At 49.5% G+C, this 20,609-nt stretch overlaps 1 protein-coding gene across 1 annotated transcript in view; it reads left to right on the plus strand.

The window, feature by feature from the left end:
* Positions 1–13,295, plus strand: part of LEKR1 (leucine, glutamate and lysine rich 1) — a 30,902-nt gene extending 17,607 nt beyond the window's left edge. The window contains exons 6-12 of the mRNA XM_058031362.1: positions 3,945–4,026; positions 5,571–5,648; positions 5,881–6,084; positions 7,087–7,168; positions 10,243–10,395; positions 11,352–11,651; positions 12,972–13,295. Of these exons, the coding sequence (XP_057887345.1) occupies positions 3,945–4,026; positions 5,571–5,648; positions 5,881–6,084; positions 7,087–7,168; positions 10,243–10,395; positions 11,352–11,651; positions 12,972–13,295 (1,223 nt within the window). The remainder of the gene's footprint in view (positions 1–3,944; positions 4,027–5,570; positions 5,649–5,880; positions 6,085–7,086; positions 7,169–10,242; positions 10,396–11,351; positions 11,652–12,971) is intronic.
* The last annotated feature ends 7,314 nt before the right edge of the window (positions 13,296–20,609 follow it).

Here is a 20,609-nt window from a genome sequence, read left to right on the forward strand (position 1 = left end):
TCTCCAATTTTTTTCCTGTTTAGTTTTTCCAGTATTTCACACCAACGTTAATGTGTAGGAGAAGCAGGTCTGTAGGAATTGTGACATATCCCAATTAGCTTGGCCTCAAACAGGCAGGAATAGAGGCAGAAAATTCAGGCTTTAGAGCCAGTCCTTTGATGCTGGAGTGTGAACTCTGGCCACGGATGAGCAAATCCAATCCTTGTGAGTGCAGGCATGCTTGTCCTGTGTCTCTGGGGGCGTGGGAGGGCAGCAGCCTCTGCCAAAATAACATTTTTTCCCTGCTTAAGGATTTTGTCGTGTTTGCATGGTTGCAGTTGTTGGTTTATGCTGTTGAGGCTGCCCTTGGTTTGTGCCACTCAGAACTATTTAGAATCTGGTGCCTTTTGCTGCTTTCTCTGCTGGTTTTGTGTCTGAAGGTGGAAGGATGAGGCAGAGGGCCCTGGAGCCCAGCCTGGCCCTGGTCAGCAGCACGTGCTGGGGCAGATAAACCCCAGCCACTCCTCCCCTGGCAGCTCTGGGTGCTTTGGACACCTCTGATGGCACTGGGGAGGTGTCCTGAAAGGATCCAAATCTGGAGTCCGTCCCTGGGCTCCTTCCAGACTTTTGTGAGTCACAATTTGAAAGAAGGACTTTGTTGTGTAGACAAAAAAAAAATTATCTTAGAGAACACAGGACATGAGCTATTACAAATACAAAGAATTAGTTCTGTTCTGTGCAGGGCCTTGGGGTGTTGCTTCACTGCTTTGGTCTCCTTAGGAACACGTGGTGAGGCAATGTTTTCCTGCTCTGACACTGCCATTTTTCATGCATGTATTTCATATTTCTCACAGACTGCCTGCTATGCTCCTTAAACAAATGTACTGGCAGCTATCTGTGTTCAGTGTACATCTGAGTTTGCCTGGAATTGGTGTTCTGAGAAAATTATTTTTGCCCCCTTTGGCACAGCTGATTGGCCAAATTCAGGGCCCATACAAGGGGTAGCTATTAAGTAATTTTTAAATAATTGCTGCAAGTTCCTATTTCCCAGAATCCAAGGGAAATCCAGCATGAGGGGCTGGGTTCCAACCTGCCTTGGCCAGGGGTCTGTGTGCTCTGTGTCCAGCTCCTGCTCCATCTTCAGCCCCCAGTGGGTGCCAGGCTGGGCCCAGGGGAGGGTGGAGGGGTGGCAGATGGATGGCTCTGAGCTGGGGATGGCAGATGGATGGCTCTGAGCCCAGGCTGGGGCTGCTCCATCCCTGCAGGTGCCCCAGGCCAGGCTGGAGCAGTGGGGACAGTGCCATGTGTCCCTGCCATGGCTGGGGTGGGATTTCATGTCCCTCCTACCCAAACCAATCTGGATTCCATGATCTGTTTGAGCAGTGCTTATGAACCTCCCCATGAAGTCTTAACTTCAGGGAAATAATCTTCTTTTTTGTACACACGTATGAAACGTTGAGCATTTATTTAGATTACCCCCGAATTGTCAGCAATTATATTGGGTGGGATTTTGTAGGTTTTGCAGGAAAAGCAGAAAATTACCCAGCTCTACCACGTGTGCCTCTGCTCCAGCCTGGCTGGGAATCTGTTAGGAATTAGCTGTGGAGCTGATGGCTTCCAGAGTGGCTGCTTACCCAATGTGCTGCTGGTTATTATTTTGATTTTTCACAGAAAGCTTTAGCAGTTGTTGCTGTTTCCAGGCAGGATCTGGGGCACCGTGCCCTCGCATGCAAACTGGGTGGTTCAATTCCTGCAAGGCAGCTGTGGGCAGGCTCTGCTGGCTGTCTCACACTCGCCAGGGGCTGCAGTGGTGCAATCTGCCCAGGGAAGAGGAAGCAGCCCCAGTTTGCTGTGTTTCTGTTTCTGCGGCTCAGCAGGTCCTCGTGCCTGGCCAGGCTGTGTCCCCCAGCCCCTGTCCTTGTCACACACAGCTCACAGGGGTTACTGGAAGGTCTGTGACTCTGCTGAGAGCCGTTCTGAGTCACAGCAATGAGTAAAACTCAACAGGAATAGTGAAACTGAGATGGGTCTGGCCTGCTGAATCTCTGAGACGTGGTGGTTGTTGCACACTGAGCCCAGTATCACTATTACAGTGGGTGAGCTCTTTCTGTTGGCTTTGCATGTTTTGCAATTGGCTTTATTTTCATTACCAGAGAACATTTTTACATAAGGGTTTGAATAGATTTTCCTCTATTCAGCAGGTTTGCAGCACAAGTTTCCCTTTGTATTGCCATTCTCCCTGTTAGTTGCCTGATTTTTGCCATGGTTCTCACTGGAATCTGCCTCCATGGGTGTGGGACTCTCTGCTCACCAGCTCCCATTGGCTTTGGTGGGAATTCTCTCTGGAGAAGATTGCAGAAACTATTTGTGTAATTAAATCCATCTCTTCCCTCATGAAAAACTCCCGTCCATGCTCAGTGAGCGTGAAAACTTCTGGGAACAAATGGAGTGAAAGAGGAAACAGCTTTGAGAGAGACCACCCAAAGCACAGAACAAACCCAGCACCATCCCTCTCCTTTTCCTTTATTCCAGAATTGTGTCCACACTCCCACACCGAGGGAGAAGAAAAAAGACCACAGTTATTAATCATTGGCAGAAATCTTTTAAAATAACAATTTTAAAAAAAGGTCAGAAAGAGTTGTTTGGGAAAATGCTCTCCTGTGAGGATGGGCAGAGGGTTCTGCTCCTTCTGGTGTCCACCCAGTTTGATAGAGCCAACAGGTGCTGTGTGTTTTACCCTGTATAATTCTCTCCCTGATTTTTTTTTTTTTTGGTTGTAGTCTTATGAACAATTTTCCTTTTCCCTTCACTGAAAAGAGGGACTCTTCCACTTGTAGGATTTATCAGGATAAGGTGTGGCTGGCAGGAAATCCCACACTGGGCTCATCCATCATCATTGCTGGAAATGACTGACAGAGACACATGGGAAAAGTTACAGAAATTCAGGGAATTGGGGTGAAATGATAAATTTAAGAACAGGAATGACAGATTTGGCTTCTGGGAAGATCCATCAGGGAGCTTTGAAGGACTGTCTTGGGAGCTGTTCCCTTCAGAGACAAGGTCACCTCACTTTGTTTGCTGCTGCTTTCTGAGGAATAATCCTGTTTTTTCTTTCACTTCCAGACCTGTTGCAATGATTTGTCATTGGATTTTTTCCCATGTATTTTTGGCGCTGTCCTTTTGGTAGAAACTTTAATTTCAAATCATTCCTAGGTATCCTGGAAAGGCAGCCCTTGTTCATGAGGATATTTAGAGATGCCCAGATGGCTGCCCCATCCCTGAGGTGCTCCAGGATGGGGCTGGGAGCAGCCCGGGACAGTGGAAGGGAGCTGGGCTGGAGCAGCTCTGAGGTCCCTCCCCAGCCAAGGCATTCCACGATTCTGTGACATGTTCATGGAGATGAAAATCTGATGGAGCCATGTGCTGCTGCTTCAGTTCAAAGACTTCACATCTGCAAGTTATGGCTGTTCTCAGAATTTAAAAGCATAGAAATGATGATATAAGGCACACAAAATCAGATGAGATAATTTAACGGAAAAAACAGATATTGTATTGGGGAAAAGGCAGTGGCTGATTGGAGCTGAGGTGATGTACTCTGAAAGATAATACATAGAGGTTAAGACAAGTACAACACCATTTAATTACTGCCAGGGTTTCAGATGAAGTGAATTCCAGGTGAGTTTTGGTGCCACCTCCCTGCATCTGTTTGCTCTCAGCTTTATGTACAAACAATCTGATTTAAAGCATTTCATGTTTCAGTGTAGTTGAAGTTGGTGTTTTCTGGTGGGATAAAAAGCCCCAAACACACAAACAAACCCCAGCTTTTTGCTGTAAAGACACTCTGCCTGTGTGCCCTGCTCTGCCTGAGGTGGGAGTGAGGAGCTGCAGGTCCCACCTGGAAACAAACCCCTACAGTGGATTAATTTAACATTAACAGAGACACAACCTCGTGTTTTTGCTTTCAGATTTAACAAATCAGGTGGAGACAGCTGGCCTGCAGCTGCAGAAGGTGACAGCAGAGATGGAGCACTACAAGAAGCTGTTGCTGTAAGATTCCCATTCCTTGATTGCTTCCACTGCACACAAAACACATCTGCCACTTTTTTCTTCCAGCAAGTGCTGCCTGTCAGAAAGCTCTGAGAAGGTTTTGACCAACAGAGGAACTATTTTATCTTCCTATGCTTGTTTCTAAGCACCTGCCTGAGCTGTGGGAGCAGGGATTGCTGAACTGCAGAGGAGGGATAAGGAGCCTGAGGCAGTGCCTGACCTCTCACACAGGTGTACGAGGCTTTTTGGGATATCCACATAAATTCAGGACTAAAAATGTGTGTGTACACATGTTTATGTAGGAAGGAAGGAAAATATGGTGATAGAGCACTGCCAGAGGGCAGGGTTGGGTGGGATATGGGGAATTAGGCATTGTTCCTTGGGAGGGTGGGCAGGTCTGGCACAGGTTTTCCAGGGAATTTGTGGCTGTTCCTGGATCCCTGGCAGTGCCCAAGGCCAGGCTGGCTGGGCTTGGAACCACCTGGTCTATGGAAAGTGTGGATGGAACAAGATGGGCTTTGGGGTCCCTTCCTACCCAAACCATTGCAGGATTTTCTCCAATTTCCAGAGCACACCCCAGCACTCAGAGCACCCCCACATCAGGAGCCTGACACCCCAACAGCACAAAACATCCCAAATTCCACACTGAGTGCTGGAAACCTCCGTGGGCACTGGAGCAGCTGGGGGACATCACCTCCAGGAGAATCCAGAGGCTGCTGAAAAGGCCCAGGCTGTGTCTGTGGGGCTCAGGAGTCAGAGCTGGCACTGCCAGGCCGGTGGGCACCCAGCTGCCCTCTGTGCCCCTGGTTCCCTGAACCTGAGCACGGGCTTTGTGCTGTTCTGTGCCCCTGGTTCCCTGAACCTGAGCACGGGCCTTGTGCTGTTCTGTGCCCCTGGTTCCCTGAACCTGAGCACGGGCTTTGTGCTGTTCTGCTCTGCACCTCCTGTTTCAGTTCCCTCACTCAGGGGTCTGACCATGACCGAGTTGCAAATATTTGGGATGCTTAGCAACAAAGTACTGCAGTGATAATGTAAGGATTGAGTGGGAAACAAAGATGTCATGAACACAGTTAAATAAACACTGAGGGCTTTCCAAGTGTAAATTAACATTTCAGCGTAATATGGGCACAGTTTAATAAAACAACATATTCTATAGCTGTTTAAATGTAAATATGAACCTTAACCATGGTTATTAATTGGTGCAATGGTGACATAAGGACATGAAACCTGCAAAGTTTCCAGCCCTTTTACCTACAAAATTGGGATTTGTTCCATTTTATTCATTTATTACTCAAAATTGTCACCAGTGTTGCAAGATCTCACTTCTTGTTTGCAACATTTGTGATCCAGGTCAGGCTGATGGCACTGGGAGTGTAACTTCCAATTCTTAACAACCATTGCTGGAGCTGACAGAACTTTCTGTTCATGCCTTTTATCTGAAATGGAAAATGCAAGGAGGAAAACACACCCAGAAGTGATATCCAGGCTGCAAGAGTAAAGCTCATTTCTTTGGGTAATATCCTTTTTTCCCAATGTTTTTTTAGGGTGAAGTCAACAGAACTTGATGTCTGTCAAAATGAACTGAAAAAGATCAAATATGAGAATGGAATTGCTGAGTCGAGGTAAATGCTGAAATGATATTTCATATTTTTGAGCAATGACAGCAAACATTTTATTATTTTAATGCAGTTTTTATTCAATAAATTTTAAAAAATTCGGTCAAGTCAGTAGACTTAACTTCATAAAGAACACATGGAGTTTTGACCAATATTTTATTTTCCAGGCATTATTATTTCTGTCTATAAATAAGAATATAGTAACTACAATGCTGCTATTTCTTTATTTCATCTGTAGACTTACAAAAGAGCTGAAGGAGAAGGAGGAATCCCTTCTCGTTTGCCAACAAGTCTGCAAACATTTGCAGGAGGAGGTGGCTGAGAAAGAGAGGAGAGAAGAAGATCTGAAAAGAAGAACTGGGAGATCAGAGAGTGAGCTGGAAACCCTGAAAGCTCTGCTGGGCCAAACTGAGCAGGAGGTGCTGATGCTGAAACAGGAAAGGTAAAGGGAGCTGAGCTGGGCTCAGGTGTCCTGGAAATTCTGCAGATTTTGGAGGTCATTGAGTTGGGTTTTAAAATTATTATGGGATAGATAAAACTTGGGTGAAGTGAAGAAAATGTGCAATAAAAAATAGGAGAAGTTCTGCTTGGACTGCAGGGCTTCAGCTGGAGTTTAATCTGAGCCCCAAACCCCCATTTTTGCAGCTGCTCTTTGTGCTCAAGGTGCAGGGAATATTCAAACCCCTGAAATGCAGAGCACTTGGTGCCTCCTAAATGCTGAAATCAAGCCTGTGGCTGTCAGAGTGAAACTGGAGATGGAGATTCTGCTGCAGGTACTTGAATAAATATGGATTCAGGTTGCTGAGTCCAAAGCAAAGGCACTCAGCTCGATCCCATTCCAGGGCAAACAGAAGCCCAGTGCTTCATTCTGCACATCCCAAAGCCATCCCAGGGACAGTGGCAGCTTTGTGCACAGGCTGAACTGGTGGGAAGCTGCTCTCACACCTCCCCGAGCACCAGATCCTGTCCAAGAGCCTGGCTGAGGGAACACTGAGGCGTTTTTGGGGTGGACAAGTTGTTAACAGCATCAGTGGCAGGAATTTAACCTCTCCAGAGTCCTGCCCTACAAGCCCCACGTAACAAACAGTGCCTTGAATGACAGAAAGCACTCAGTGCTGCTCATTCCAAACCCATTACAAATTTAAATTAACGAGCCTAATATTCCAAGCCCATGAAATACAAGTTCTGGGAGGAATATTTTAAGTCTTTCTGTGTTCTTTGAAATTTGTCTTGAAAATATCAAAGAACCATTAAAATGCCATTTGAAGTGGAAGATCAAGCACTGTATTTTCTTTAAAACATTAAATTCAGGAGGCAAGTGAGTGCCTGGTGGGGATTCCAGGTGGTGATTCCTGGGGCAGGGATGAGCAGGAGTTCATTGCAAGGCCAGGGGATGCCAGCAGTGTGGGCAGAGCCCAGGTTTACATGGAGTTTGTGTTTTCAGGGAGCTGCTGAAGAGCAGGACGGAGCAGCTGCAGGAGACACTGAGGCAGAAGGTGCAGAGTGAGGACTCCTGGAGGGACAAGGTGACTCTGGGGGCTCTGCTCTGGGGGGTTCAGTTCCACAAGGGCACAGGAAAGCAGGGAATGATCTCCCCCAGTGCCACGTGTGCTGGGGTCATGGAATCACACACAGCCTGGTTTGGAAGTGACTCAGCCAAAAAAACTGTCAGGAACACACAAATTGTGTTTGCCTTTGGCCTCTGGGTCTGCTGGGGCCTCAGCCCCCTGAAATCCCAGGGAAGGGTTTGTTTGGGGAGCCCCCTGTTTCCAAAAGCACATTTATTATTGGCACAAGTTCATGGAATGCCAGGATCCCAGCCTGGTTTGGGCTGGAGGGACCTTAAAGCCTCTCCAGTGCCACCCCAGCCATGGCAGGGACAGCTCCACTGTGCCAGGTGCCCCCAACCAGCCTGGCCTGGGCACTGCCAGGATCCAGGGGCAGCCACAGCTTGTCCATAATATCCTTTGTGCCAGGAGTTCTCCTGGCAGCCTCTTCCAGAGGGATTGGGGGAGCTGCTTCCCATGAACAGCTGTCACCCTGTCACCCGTGTTTTCATCTGCAGCTTTCTCCATGAGCACCAAAAAACCCTGAACTGAAAAAGAAATAAAAATATATTCATCTGTTAAAAAGAATAATAAATAAAAATATATTTATGTATTGAAAAGAATAAAAATATATATTAAAAAGAATAAGAAACTAAAATAAGTGCATATATCAGTGAAGGAAAATTTAAAAGCAGAGTTAAACAATAATTGTGACTTGTCTGATTTAAGCCTCGCATAATTGGTGACTGAAATTACTGTATTTTTTGTTTCAGTGTCTGAAAGCTTTATTTAGTCCCAGGAAAACTTGGGGACTGGTAGCAATTAGGATCAGTTTCATTTCTTTGGAAACCCCTTCCCTTCCCTGTCACAGGATATAATTTGGGAAGGGGATCAGGCTGGCTCCATAATCAGAGGTTTTCAGCCTGACATGAGAACAAAGTAAAGATTGGTGGGAGGGAGAGGGAGCAATTTCAGCTTTGGTGTCACAGCCATTAAAATGCAGCCACAGTAAGGCCCCAAAACTCAGCTCAGCAGCCAAAAAAATCAAGAAAGTGACAACATTGCCTTTGGTTTGTGCCACTGCAGAGCACCAGAAAGTCAAGTTTTCTGTTTAAAATACATATAAACCTGAAATGGTTTCAGTGGAACAAAAAAAAAGTCACTTTCAGGGAGTAATTTAAGAAATAACTCCACTGGAGCACTCCATATTTAAGGAATGGCAGGATTGCTGAGTTTCCTTTGAGTGCCCAAACACCACCCTGTCCCCAGAGCCCCCAGTGCCACATCCAGTCATTCCCTGGGCACCTCCAGGTGTGCTCCTGTCCTCCCCTGAGCCACCTTGCCATGCAGAAATCCCTCCTGGACAGATGGGTGCACACCTGCATTTTTTAGGCTTTTAAGATATTAATTAACGAGGGGTGTGTAAGTGGCTGTAAATCAATTAGTGGCCAATGTGCTCTCTTGGAACATCAACCTTCGCTTTATTCTGTTTTGGATCTCAGCTTTATTAATTTCAAATATTAAATGGGAAAGGTTTTGTATGAATGGGCTCAGGTTTTTATATATTGCCTTTAATTGTTTAGTCTATGGAGTCAAGGAGCCTCCACAAAGTGATCGGGGTCTGTAATAATAGGTGGAGTTAATAAATCTGGGGGTTTATGTTCAGAATCCCAATTCCCATCTAAGAACACAGAAATATCAAAATATAATATAATATAATATAATATAATATAATATAATATAATATAATATAATATAATATAATATAATATAATTATAAGCAACAATATATATTATTATATAATAATGAAAATAATAGTTCATAATGATGTAATAATTATTATATTAAATAACTAATATTAGTATAATATCAATTACTAATATTACATAATTATAGAATATATAATTTTAATTACAGAATAATTATGTTTGTAACAAAATTTATTATATAATAATATAAATATAATTAATATATTAACAATTTCATTTTATATATTATAATTATAAAATAATTAGTATTGATATTTTATTATAATTATTGTAATTATTGATATTGTTATTGATATTGTTGTTATTATTATAAGAGTCTACTCTGAGCATCCCACAAATACAAAAATTTTAAGCTATAACAGTGGGGGATTTGCACTTCTTCCACACCCTGAATTGGGAATATTTTGCTTTAAAAAATAATGAAAATATTTCCAGTTTCTCTTTTCCCCCTAAAGACATTGGGGAGATTTATTATACTTCTGCTCATAATAATGTGTGGAATTAGATAATTGTAATTAAGCTCATTGTGGGCTTTTGTGCTTTTAATCATTGAAATAATGAGGTTTGTGTTGTGCATTTAATGTGCCTGTCGTGCTCTCAGCCTGCTGCAATGAAATCCATCAGAATCAGCTGCACAAAGGGAATAGGAACAGCCTGGGAAAGGAAAAGTGTTCTCCTAAATGCAGCCTTCAGGGTTTCCTCCAGAATCCAGAATTTTCTGGAGAAATTTCACCCAGTATTCTAACGGGAGAAGGGTCTGGGATCCATAATTTCTGGGGAAATGATGGCTGAATTTATAATGTGAATTATTGGAGATGCTGCTAGGACTGGGAAATTTCACCCAGGATTCCAAGTGGAGAAATTTCACCCAATATTCCAAGTGGAGAAGGGATTGGGATGAGCTCCTTGGGACCTGGCAGGGGCTCTAGGAGAGCTGCAGAGGGACTGGGGACAGGGATGGAGGGACAGCACACAGGGAATGGCTCCCAGTGCCAGAGGGCAGGGATGGATGGGACATTGGGAATTGGGAATTCCTGGCTGGGATGGGATTGCCAGAGCAGCTGGGGCTGCCCCTGCATCCCTGGCAGTGCCCAAGGCCAGGCTGGACACTGGGGCTGGAGCTCCTGGGACAGTGGGAGGTGTCCCTGCCGTGGCTGGGGTGGCACTGGGTGGGATTTAAGGTCCATCCCATCCCAATGACAATAACAATATCAATCCCATCCCATCCCATCCCATTATCCCATGCCAGTGTGACAGTGGCACTGACCCCTCTTGTCCCCCAGCTGGAGATGGACCTGGCCAAGGGGGAGGCTCGGCACAAAGAAGCAATTCTGAAAGTCAGGGAAGAGGCCAGAGTGGAGCTGGAGCTGGAGAGGCAAAAACAGCAGGAGCTGATCACAAAGTACCAGAGAGAACACGAGGAGCTCCAGCAGAAGGTGAGCAATGCTCCAGAGAAAACTTGTGGCAGAAGATCACAGAAAACTGTAAAAAATTGGAATGTGAAGGAATAAAACCTTCTCTGCATGTCATCTTCTCTAGATGACACAGTACTTTTTCACAGTCTTAGTATATTTAATTTATTTTTAATGGAACAATCTGAAAAGAACTATTCCAGTTCAAGTTCATTGGTGTGGAAGTTCTTTCTCGTCTCGTATTTTCAGCACCAAAACTCCATCTATGTTCCCAGAGTTGCTGATTATATTTAATCTGACATCATCACTTTTAAAAGCTTGGGGCTGTTTCAGGCTATGATGAGGTGCCACAATCCCACCCATATTTTTCCCCTTCCCAAGGGAACCTGCAGCTCCAGGGCCAGTAAAACCTGCTGGGCTGGACTGGTGCTGGCACCACAGGGGGCTGGGAGCTCCAGATCCCCCTCAAGTTTTATACAGAAATTGAGAAATTGGACCTGGAACCTGAGTTTCCAAAAGGTTTGATACAATTCCTGAGAAAACCTGAGAAATCTGGAAAATGAAAGGAATGTAATGAGGTTTTATTATTATTTAAAATCTGGGACATTGTGATTTAGAACTGAAAATGAGTTTGGCTTTGTTCACCTGGCAAATATTTAACCATGGTTTTTAAACCCTGAGGAAACACCGACTTGCAATAAATTTAACTTGAAGTTAAATTTCCCCTTTTTTTACTTCAATGACTCTATTTGATCTTGAACACACTAATTAATCTCTGTGTTCTCAGTGAGTGGTGATTAATTTACAGCTCTCTGGTGTCCTCTGAGGGAATTATGTAAATTCAGAGCTTTTTTTTTCCTCTCTGAGGACCTGCAAGTTTGAATTTGTTGGTTTTTTCCTCAAGTCACCATTTGTCTGCTATTACTTCTCCATATTTAGAGGTTCTGAGTGGAGATTAATTCCCGTCTGATCTCACCCAGATCCCAGGTTTAATATCCAGTGCCACCAAGAGCTTGAGGATGGAGATGGAAATTCTGGAGAAGAAGCTCCAAGATGCCCAAATGAAAGTGGCAGAGAAGGATGGAGACAAGGAAAAAGAAATCCAGAGCCTTAAAAGGCTCATCAGTGAGCTTGAGTTCCAGCTGACCATGGAAAAGAGCAACAATGAATCATTCCTGGACAAACTGAGGAAAGAAATTAAGCACAAGTCAGATGAACTGGAAAAATTAACCCAGGAGAAGACACAGCTGATTCACAGTTTGAGTCAAGTTCAGGAGGAGGTAGGAACAGGACCCAGGAAATGCCTGGTTATTTTTACTTGGAGACATGTGATTTCTAAAACCATTCAGAGGTCTGTGACCAGAAAATCCATTGAAATGCAAAGATTTCTCAAACAAATCCATCATCACTTCCTAAATACGGTACATCACAAAAGGCGTGAACTTTCAATTCAGCAAATGCTTAAATTAGTGCTTCATAGAAAAATGTATTACTAAAAATTATTTTTCAGATCCTGCAAGATCTTTCTTAGTCTGTAGCCTCATGTCCCACTGCCCAGACATGAGTAAACAATGAAGAATTCACAGTTTTTAGAGTAGAAGGCATGGATATTTCTCATTCCTTGAACTGGTACCCCAGCTCCCACCAGTGCAGCCACGTTCCCTGACTCAGGAATGCATCAAAATGAATTAAATGCAAAGAGAAATCCAACTGATGGATATTCTGACCACAAACATTTGCTGAATGCTTGGAATATGATGGGAAGGGAGGAGAGAGCTGCTCCATGGGAAATGTGGAGTCAGGGACTGCAGATAAGATTAGGCAGGAATGTCCAAAGCAATTCAGTGGCAGGAAAAAGAATTAGTCAACAGCAAAAATAAAACTCTTCCAAGTGAATTGGTGCTGGGGTTGGTACTGATCTATTCCTTAGAAAAGCTGGGAAAGGTGTGAGTGGAATTCCAGTGAGGTTGTGACCGATCTGTGCCCAAGGACGGGGACATGGCAGAGAGGGGCCTTGGCAGTGCTGGGACAGCAGGGGGACTGCATGGAATCACCATGAGTGATTCCATGTGTTCATCCCTGGTTCCACACCTGCTTCCATATCTGATTCCATACCTGGTTCCACACCTGGTTCCACACCTGGTTCCACATTTGGTTCCATTCCTGGTTCTGTATCTGATTCCACACCCGGTTCCATGCAGGCTGTGCTCTCCCACTGCAGAGGGTTACAGGGAAAAGCAGCATTAACCCCTTGGTGTCACTGCACCTCTGTCCATTACTGCCTTCCCTTCCCAAGAGCAGCATTCCCAGTTCTCCCAGCTGGGCAGGAGAGCAGGAACACCATCTGAGCACTTCCCTGGGAACAGCAGGACAGCGCAGGGCGGGTCCCTGTCCCAGGAGAGTCCAGGTGTGATGTGTGGCCCATTCCCGTGTTTCTGTGCAGAATTCCCTGCTGCAGGAGTGGTGTCCCAGGAGAGTCCAGGTGTGATGTCTGGCCCATTCCCGTGTTTCTGTGCAGAATTCCCTGTGCAGAATTCCAGGAGTGGTGTCCCAGGACAGTTCGGGTGTGATGTCTGGCCCATTGCCGTTTCTCGTTGCAGAACTCGGTGCTGCAGGACACGGTGCGCCGCGAGTGCGAGGAGCGCTTCGAGCTGACGGCGGCGCTGGGCCGGGCCCGGGAGCAGGTGCTGGAGCTGCGGCGGCTGAGCGGGGCCCTGCCGGGCTCGCCGCGCTCGCTGCCCGCCGGCGATCTGCGCCTCGCGGGCACCCTGGGCACGGCCCGCGCTGCCCGCGGCCCCGGCTCGGGCCGGCACGGCGGCAGCAGCGCCGCCTCCCTGGAGCCCCCCAAGGCAAGGGCGGCCCCGCCGAGCGAGCCCCGCGGCCGCGGCCCCGCCGCGATGAGGCACCGGCCGAGCCAGCTCTGACAGCTCCGCCCGGAAACCATTCCGGCCTCCAGAGGAACACTCCCGAACTCATCCTACAATTTAAAATCCAGTTAAATATTTGTTTCTTTTTGGTGCAGTAACTTTTATCCTGTCCGATAATTTATTCATGGTGTAATTAAGTGCTGGGCGCATTTCAAGATGGGAAAAGTGAAAAGAGTCTCTCCAAGAGGAGCACAAAGAGCAGCACATCTTCAGTGAGTGGGATTGAAATCAGAAAATCCCTGGATCCCAGAAGGTTTGGGCTGGAAAGGACCTTAAAGTTCATCCCATTCCAATGTCCTGGCCCTGGGCAGGGAATAATGGCCCAGCATCACAGGATCCAGAAGGATGGGGCTGGGAGCAGCCTGGGATGGGAACTGGAGGAGCTTTGAGGTCCTTTCCAACCCAAACCAGTCTGTGATTCCATGATTTCATCATCTCACACCTGGGCTCTTATCTCCTGTTTGTGTCCTGGGGCAGCAGCAAAGGGGGAGCACGACCAGGGAGGAACAGCACGTAAAATAAAAATGGATAAAATAAAATAATGGGAGCAGGAACAGGATCACGGCTCTGGCACGAGGGACTGGCCAGGTCCTGGAGCCAAACCAAGTCCAGAACAAATATTTCCCTTCTCCCCCTTCCTCCCAGAACCCAGAGCTCCTGCTGCTAAGCAATAAACAAAATATGGAAATGTCAGGGACCCTATTTTGCTGGCTTTGCAAACAATTTAATGAGTCTCAGCATGTCAAGGAAAGTTTACCAAGTGTTTTCCATGGTGGGACGACAGGCAGAGCACAAAGTGCCACAGAGGATGTGGACACCTCATTACAGCCCTGAAATGTTAGGAAATCAAACTTGCTGCAGGAAGTTCTTGTAGGGGTGGTGTCAGGGACCTTGCCCTGCAGGACTCGTGGCACGAGGCAAAGCCAAACAAAGCTCCAGGAACAAACCTGTCCCCATGGGCAGCATTCCAGCCCTTCCCTTGGAGCAAACACCCCATGGCACGGGGCTGTCCTGTCCTTCCCTGCTGGAAAGGCTCAGACTGCCCTGGCAGAGCTGGGGTGGTGCCTGCTCTGGAGGGAGCTCCTGCAGCCCTGACCCTTTCCAGAAAGGATCAGTCCCCTGTGCCAGGCAGGGAATGGGGCCTGGTGGGCTGGGCTGGTGCTCTGTGTGAGCCCCAGGCACATCCCTGGTGTCACCAAACCCCTCCTGAGTGACCCTGCCAGGAGGGTGGGCAGGGGATCCATCCCTGCTCCCAGGGGACAAAGGGACAGCACAAGAGGAGCCCTGGAATCTCAGTCAGTGCCTCAGCGTGGCTCATCCTTTTCCCACCTGAAGTTGCCCAAAGTGTAATGTTCTCCACAGATGATTTGATGGAGAGTCCAGCCCCTGTCTGGTCCTGCTGCTCCTTCAGCAGAAATCGGGGTCAGCAGGGGCCACGCACAGCTTGCCATGGATATCACTTCATTCCCACTGGGATATCACAAACCAAAGCTGGGATGATCACTAGACCTTGCTCTGAGGTGTGTGTAGGATCTGGGATCCCGACTGTGCCTTGCAGATGGAGTTTTTCTACAAAAGAAGAAATTGGACTGCAGGAAAAAGCATCTTAGTTCCTAAGCAGTGTTAAAAGTGCATGGAAATAGAAACTGATGCCACAGATCATTAAAATGTATTAATCAGAATAAAAGCATGACTGTCTTTCTTTGTACTGTGCGTTTTCAATACCAAAACAAGAGTAAGATAATGAAACTGGGGAAAGTTCCTTTCACAGACAACCCCCCAGAGCTGCATTTTTAGTTATTTAAAGCAGGCCCTTATTTCCATCATGAAAATTTGAAGTTGGTGGTTACAGGTGGCTGAGAGAGCCCTGCTGAATGAAGAACAAACCCCAAACAGCTGTGATGGTGTGAAACACTAATCCAGGGGTTTCATCCTCACAGCACACACAGAATTCACTGGGCTGGGATAATAAAAAGGGCACTGCCTCAGATTAATGCTGGGGGATTTTCACACCAGGAATGTCATTTGTGTGCAGCATCTGGCATTGCCCTGGGAGCTGCTCCCAGGTCATGGCCAGCTGCCATGGATTGCTCTCCTTGGCCCTCCAGGTTCTGGAGGGGGGACAGGGCTCAGTGCCAGGGGACTCTGCTCTTGCCCAGAGAGCCAAGGCAGGGGCACAGGTGCCTCCAGAGCTCTCAGGGGATGGAGACCCTTCCACAGAGGGGGCTGGCCCAGGGTGTCCCTGAGGCCACTTTTCCAGAGCCACCCTCCCCTCTGCTCCCTGCAGGGGGATGAGGCTGAGACCAGCAGGGCTCAGGCACTGGTGCCAGGCACGGAATTAACTCAGGGTGGGAAATGTCAGGGAAAGGGGGAATAACCCAGGGGGTCCAGATGGGGGGAAAGAGCTGACAGCTGGAAAGGAAAGTCTCAGTGTGAGTGAGAGAGAGGAAAATGCCCTCCCCTGGAGATGTGCAGCCAGGGAGGATCCCTGCAGTGGTGGAGCCCCTGTGCTTGAGTCATTCCAAGTGGGTGGGAAAAATCCATGGAAAATGTCCTGGCAGGAGCAGCCCTGCGCTGCAGGAGCAGCTGAACCCAGTGCCCCAAAGGGGATTTTCCATCTCCTGATTTATGGGATGTGGAAAGTGGTTTGGCCTGGCACCACTCCAGGGAGCAATGCCCAGCTGGCAGTACCTGCTTGGAGCTCTGGGGAAAGAGTCCTGGAAGAAATCTGCAGGCACAGGGGGAAGGAGCCTGGAGAGCCATGGACTGCAGCAGGTTCTTCTTCCTGCTGGAGGGTCACACTCTGTCCTGCCCAGATGTCCTTCACCATCATCATCGTCACAGACTGTGTTGAGTTGGAAGGACCTTAAATCCCATCAAATGCCACCCCTGCCACGGCAGGGACACCTCCCACTGTCCCAAGTGCTCCAGCCCTGTCCAGCCTGGCCTGGGGCACTGCCAGGGATGCAGGGGCAGCCACAGCTGTGCCAGGGGCTGCCCACCCTGCCAGGAACAATTCCCAATTCCCAATATCCCATCCAGCCCTGCCCTCTGGGATGGGATGCCATTCCCTGTGTGCTGTCCCTCCAGCCCCTGGAACACAGGCACTGCCCTCTCCTGACATCCCTTTCCCTGGTCCAGAGCAGCGTTTCACTGGCAGCAGAAATCGGGGATGCAGCATCCCCAGGCTGAATGCTGGGAGTTCCCTCTGCTCTGCTCCACTGCCGGGCTGGGGGCGGGCACTGGGAATTCGGGAACGATGCCGGGGTGGGGCTGGCTCGGGAATCCTGTCCGTGAGGAGAAGCTCCTCAGGAGCCCGAGGCTGGCCCCGCTCGCTGAACATTTCTGTGAATCATTGGCTTTTATGGAAATCCAGCATCCTCTCCCCAGCTGTTTCCTGTGCACTGTGCTGGCTGCAGGGCTTGTTTTAACTTTCCGGGACTGAGCAGTCATTTTAACCACCACCAAGCTCTGAACAAAGAGCCACGTGTGCCTTTGGGGGAAAGCACCCAAAAAGGGCTCCTGGGAACAGCTGGGAGGCTTCCCGGGCAGGGCAGGCTCCGGGGCTGTAACCCAGGAGCAGCACGGCCTCAGTCAGTGGCTGCCAACCCCATCCTGTTTGCTGGTGTCTGGTTTAAGGGGGTGTTTTTGGGTGTTCCTTCTAAAAACAACCCCAGCACCCCCTGGGAGGGTGGTGGAAGGAAGCAGTAGCTGGAGCTGGATGAGGCACAAATTCACCTGCTCAAGCTGGACACAGAGAACTTGTATTTCTGATCTCTGGATGAAAGGCTGGTTCTGGTAACCAGGATTTTCTGGATTTTTTCAGGATTTTCTGTGCTCACAGAAATCCAGAGAAATCCTTTCCTCTGGCTGGATCTGGGTAAGGATGTTCCAAACCTGCTGAAGATCCATCTGACAGGGAAACAGTCCCTTGTCCACTGGACTTCCATCGGGAGAGGATCTGTGTGTGCACCTGACCCTGGAGCAACAGAGACCTGGGGGATCCACAGCTGGGCAGGGCCGTGCAGGAGGGGTCTGGAAACAGAGCTCAGATCCCCTCTCCTGCATCTATGGGACTTCCCTTCTCCGGGATCACAGCACAACTCAGGGTTCACATCGTGAGCAATTAACCCAAAGCCAGTGCCTGAAATAAGAGGAGAGAAAACACTTGGGCAGCCTCCTGGCACAGGGCAGGATGTGTGCAGGAGATGCACAAATCCCAGAAGGCAAAAGCCTCCAGGGATCCCTCTTAGCCTGACCCAGGGAAAGTGATTCTGGGACCTTTAACCTCATGATCACCACAACCCTGAGAGCAGGACACTCGATGCTTGGGGTGTCCACAGAGCTGTGGCTGCCCCTGGGTCCCTGGCAGTGCCCAGGGCCGGGTTGGACAGGGCTGGGCACACCTGGGACAGTGTGAGGTGTCCCTGCCGTGCAGGGTGGGGCTGGATGAGCCAGTCTCACCTGGGGTTAAAGGTGGCTGAGGACACGTCGCTGCTCGGGGGCCACGCCGAGGTCACCGCTGGCTCTGCAGAGGGCAGGGAAGGGTGGCGGTGCTGCCCTTTAGTCCCCAGCTCTGGCATCCCAGTGTCGGCTCCGCTGCTGCTGCTGCTGCCGGGGAAGCCACGAGGAGCCCTGAAACAAAAAGTAGCCCCGGGGCCATCCCGTCCATTAGGGACGGCAGCCAGAGCTCCCTGATCGAAGCCAGATGTCAGAGATAACATCTCCGCTCGTTCTTGCGGTTTCCTTGATGGCAAAGCACTACTGTGCTCTCAACCTGCCTGGCCACGGCATCTGAGCGTCCTGGTGGAGAAAAATACGGAAAATACAAATTAAAAATTCAGAAAAATATCGAATCCTGCAGGGCTGGTTTGGGGCTGGGCTGGCCCAGGGCTCCCAGCCCGGAGAAGCTCCCCGGGATGCTGAGGGGGAGGAAGGAGGGTGCTCTGTGCCCTTGGAGGACGTGTTCTATTCCCTTGGAAGGGACAGGGTGACAGCTCTGGCCTCTCCTCCCCACTCTGTCCCGTTTCAGTCAGTCACCCCGCTGTGTCCTCAGAGCAGGTCTCTCCTCAGCATGGGGGGAAAACTTTGAACCATCTCCACCTGGCAGAAAGGTGCTGAAAGTGTTTCCTTTTCTGGAGTTATTGAGGCACAGAAAAGCATTCAGGCTCTGAATAAAACCTCAGTTTCTCACCCTCTAAATCACTTTAAAACGGGACTTCAGGCATTTGGGTCTCAGCTCCTGACTGCTCCATACAAACCTGGGCTCCCAAGTCACAGGGAATTTTGGGAAGATACAGCAATCCCTGCACAGGGGTAATTAAATCTGTGAGGGCCTTTTAGGACATTCACATGGTTTAAGGCAATTTTGCTGTGGATTTCCCCCCGTGGCTCCTGCGCACAGGCCCTGGGCCTGTCCCGCCCCTGCCGGGCCTCACGGGGATCACCCCGGCCTGGAACATTCCAGGGATGGGGCAGCCCTGGCTCCTCTGGGACCCCTGGAGGAGCCCAGGCCACGGTGAGGGACCCCCCTTCCCTCCCCTTTGGGGTCATCGGGACTGTCCTCGGAGCTGTCCCTGTCCCCGCTCACCCCCAGGGATCTCCCACAGCTGGTGCCCGGTGCCACCCCTGGAGGCCTCGATCCATCCCCGGCTCCCAGCAGCTGGAATTGGGGTGTCCAGCCGAGGCCGTGCCCCGGGGATGGGGCTGCTCTGTCCCCATGGCCCAGGGCAGGACATTTGTCCCCTGCTCACCTCGGTGGCCCTCAGTGTGCGCAGCCCCGGCAGAGCCAGGAGGCTCCGCTGGGCTCGGCAACACTTCCACCTACAGAGGGATCCCAGAACGGCACGCGGGAGTGAGAGGGATAACGGGAGTGAGGGGGATCCCGGGAGTGAGGGGGAACACCGGGAATGAGGGGGAACACCGGGAGTGAGGGGGGAACACCGGGAGTGAGGGGGCATAACGGGAATGAGGGGGAACATCGGGAGTGAGGGGGGAACATCGGGAGTGAGGGGGGAACATCGGGAGTGAGGGGGGAATACCGGGAGTGAGGGGGATCCCGGGAATGAGGGGGGATAACGGGAGTGAGGGGGGAACACCGGGAGTGAGGGAGGATCCTGGGAATGAGGGAGTCAAAAAACTTGTCATAGCTACTGAGATAAGAGCAGAGCGTAACCTCAGGTGACTCTGGAGATCAGCACAGGTCCTTGAAGTCCATCAGCCCTGCCAAATGATTAATTTCTGTGACTCAGCTCCATGAAAACTTCAAAATTCAGGGATACTTCACTTCCAAGTCTTAGGAGAGACAGGAGCTGCGGTGCAGGGACATTTCAGCTGCTGTGGGCGGCATTCAGGGGTTCCTCAGGTCCCACAGCCCCTGGGCTCAGGGAAGGGAAGCTCTGAAGCACAGAGGGTGCTCAGCGCTCACACAAAGCAGGGCTGAGCCCTCCACGGGTCACTCCAGCACAAACCCCAAACCCCAGGCAGGCAGAGGTGCTGCTCCTCCCAACCAAGGGCTTCTCTCTGCTCTGGACTAGCTGAGCAGTTCTTTTTTCAGGGGTAAAAAACTCCTTCAATTCCCATAGCAACCACCACATTTTCCTGAACATCACAGTTCACAAGCTGTGAACAAAACACAAACACAGTTGTTACCAGACTGAAAAACAGTGGTAACCAAGAAACAGACGTTTTCTTTTCCTCCTCAAAAATACTCACTTTCTGCCTTTCCAGAGCAGCTGCAGAGGGAGTCCAGCAGGACAGGGCAGGGATGAACCAAGCACAGAGCTCCTGCTCAGGTGTCCTCTCCTTTCCGAGGGCTGTGGAACACCTGCCCAGCAGAGCCTGGCAGTGCCCCTGCGACAGGGACCACCAGCAGCACCTGGGCTCTGCAGGGGAACACTCCAGCCTCAGCCATGCAGGCATGGGAGAGGCACTTGGGGAGAGCCCAGGAGAGCAGGACAGCAAACACCTCTCACCTGCAGACTCCAGGTTTGGTACTACCTGAGCACCAGCTGAAGAATCAGATCCGACTCCTCCTCTCCCCTTGCAGCTCTCCTGTCCCACAGCAGGCGCAGCTCCAGGCAGGTCCCAGCAGCTCCTGCTCTCAGACAGGGGACAGCAGCAGCCCAGCCCTGCCTCACTTTAGACAAGTCCATGACCATTTATTCCAGCTGCAGCCCCAGGAGGACACAAACATCCAAAGCTCTCCCAGTTTTCCCCTCCCAACACCAGCACACCCACACCCCCGAGTCCCACTCAGGCACAGGGGTCACAGCGGTGGTGTGTAAGAAAACCAAGTTTAGTTTCCACACA

This window comes from Melospiza georgiana, chromosome 10 (genome assembly GCF_028018845.1).
Source record: "Melospiza georgiana isolate bMelGeo1 chromosome 10, bMelGeo1.pri, whole genome shotgun sequence".
NCBI classification, from domain to species: Eukaryota; Metazoa; Chordata; class Aves; order Passeriformes; family Passerellidae; genus Melospiza; species Melospiza georgiana.